The sequence below is a fragment of the Penaeus chinensis genome, chromosome 7, assembly GCF_019202785.1.
Source record: "Penaeus chinensis breed Huanghai No. 1 chromosome 7, ASM1920278v2, whole genome shotgun sequence".
Classification (NCBI taxonomy): Eukaryota; Metazoa; Arthropoda; class Malacostraca; order Decapoda; family Penaeidae; genus Penaeus; species Penaeus chinensis.
Genome location: NC_061825.1, coordinates 15,241,293 through 15,243,792, shown reverse-complemented (window position 1 = coordinate 15,243,792; position 2,500 = coordinate 15,241,293). Strand labels below are relative to the sequence as shown.

The 2,500-nt window shown below is 26.8% G+C and overlaps 1 protein-coding gene across 1 annotated transcript in view; it reads left to right on the top strand.

Annotated features, from left to right (window-relative positions):
- Positions 1-1,972, top strand: part of LOC125026890 (skin secretory protein xP2-like) — an 8,671-nt gene extending 6,699 nt beyond the window's left edge. The window contains exon 4 of the mRNA XM_047615490.1: positions 1,885-1,972. Within this exon, the coding sequence (XP_047471446.1) occupies positions 1,885-1,972 (88 nt within the window). The remainder of the gene's footprint in view (positions 1-1,884) is intronic.
- The last annotated feature ends 528 nt before the right edge of the window (positions 1,973-2,500 follow it).

Below are 2,500 nucleotides of genomic sequence, written 5' to 3'. Positions count from 1 at the left end.
ACAATACTAATAATTACAGTAATTAAATAAATAATAGTAATGATAATGATAACTGACAACAATACGGATAACAATACTATTGGTCATAATGATGGTGACGATGATCATTACAATAGTAATGATAATACTAATACTAATATAAATGCTAACGCTAATACTAGTACTAATACTAATCATAATACTAGTACTAACAGTAGTACCAATACTAATACTAATACTAACAAGACTAATGATGATGATAATAACAATATAGATGATAATAATATTGATAATGATAATAGTACTAATGATGCTAATTATAATAATAATGATTGCCATAATAATGGAAATAATAATAACAATAATGATGATAATACAGTAATGATAATAATGATAATATAAATAAATGACACAACAGAATAAAAATAAAAATGCAATGACAACGTTAATAACGATCATCAAGATGTGACAAGGAAACGAAAAAAAAAAAAATCCTGATCAATTGTTGATATAAATCTATCAATAAGTTTCATCAGGGAAGTTGAATCAGAAATGAGATGTTGAGATGACATACTTTATCCTTTAGTCTTACGTAATGAACTTACTGTATATGCAGCAGAGAGAGAGTCAGTATATTTAATAATGATACGAGTACAGGTCTTTCATATAATGACAAAAATCAAAGTTAAAAACCAAATTAAATTGTTTACGCTGAAAATCAAATAATATATGGAAACATATATAAACAATAAATAATTGAATAAAAATAATAACATAATAAAACCTACTATTACGATCTTAATACGTCATATGAATTATAATTACATTATATACATTATGATTCTTAACACAAAAACAACTCAACTAAAATTTAATAATAATAAAATAATAATAAAAATAAAAAATAAAATAAAAATAATAAATAAAATAACAACAAAACAAAAAATATAAAAAAAAAAAATTTAAAAAATAATGTTATATAAGGGTGATAAAAATAATAACTAAATAAGAATACCACACAATATAATAACAAAAATGAAAATTAAAAAAAAAAATATAATATAATAAACAAAATAACACAAAATAATAAAAATAGTAATAAAAAGTAAATTAATAAAATTTAAATAAAAATAATAAATTATAAATAACATTTAAAAAAATGATTTAAAAAAAATAACAACAAAAACAAAACAATTATTAAAAAATATTAAACTATATTTATAATATAAAAATGATATAATAAATGAAAATAATAAAATCATGAACAAAAAAAAAATTTTTCATCAAAAAAAAAAATAAAATAATAACATAACGAAAAAAAATCTTTCCCTGAAGCATCAAAAAGCCTCTTGTAACAAAAACGCTTTTGAATGATATGGGGTAAACTTACAAACTATCATTAAAACTAAGGGAAAATCCCCTTCAAACAAAATTGCAAAAACCCAAAATCCCAAAAGGCCAAAAATCCAAGTTTTTCTTTTACTGTTCAGGGGAAATTGAAACTCATCTATTCAAACTAGGGCTAGCTTCGCTTTATTCTTCTCCTTCATATTTTCCTACGGGAAAATTCGTTTTACCTTTCCCCCATTGGGTTTTCCCTGTTACATAAGGGTTTTTATTTATTTATTAGATATAGGGGTGGGGGGCTGATTATATACGGGAATGTAAAATTTTGGTATTAATAAACACAAAACCGTATGTAAAATGGCAAAAAATGGGCATTTTATTTTCAAACAAAGTAATATATTTTTTCGTAACAGATAGTAGACACGTAAATTTAAAAATCGAAAAAGAACGTTCTACTTTTCACCATGTCTGGAACGCCCCTTCCCCCCATCTTTTCGAGACAAAATTTGTCATGAAAGTCATGAAGCTTTTACAACTTTCCAAACTCTCACCCTCAAGAATCAGGAGGGGGCCTCTCCTTTTTTATCATGTTCCTAAACATCCCCCAAAACGCAAGCTTAAACCAAGGGTTTTGCGACGGTTTTAAATAAAGTAACCCTTTTCAATTTTCCCCCTTTTCCCCCCCACATCCTCCCCACCCTTCCCCCCCACGGGAAGGGACTTGGGGGCAATATATATTTATCACTACATGTCCTAATAATTGCATTTCTAATTTACCCGTTTATGATTTATATGTAAAGAAGTACAAAATATGGGCTCATCTCTCGTATGTTTAAAATAACACACACACATCCTAATACCCATTTCACAACCATAACTTTCCTACCCAAGGGGAAAACTAAAACATCGATTACCAGAACTTTTCCCTTTCTTCGCCTATAGACTAGGAATAAAATTTCTCCTCACTACAGAAAATCAAGGAAAATACACAAGTGGAAAAAAATATTTACATTTCCGGATAAAAGGTTTCAGTACTAAACACAAACAACAATGATCATATATGAAAGGGGGTCAGAATCCATTTCCTTTCCACACTTCTTCATAGGGCATATTCACCCATTAAACGGGGAAAAAAAAAAATCAAATTTTACATTCCTTCCATTTCAGTTATCCT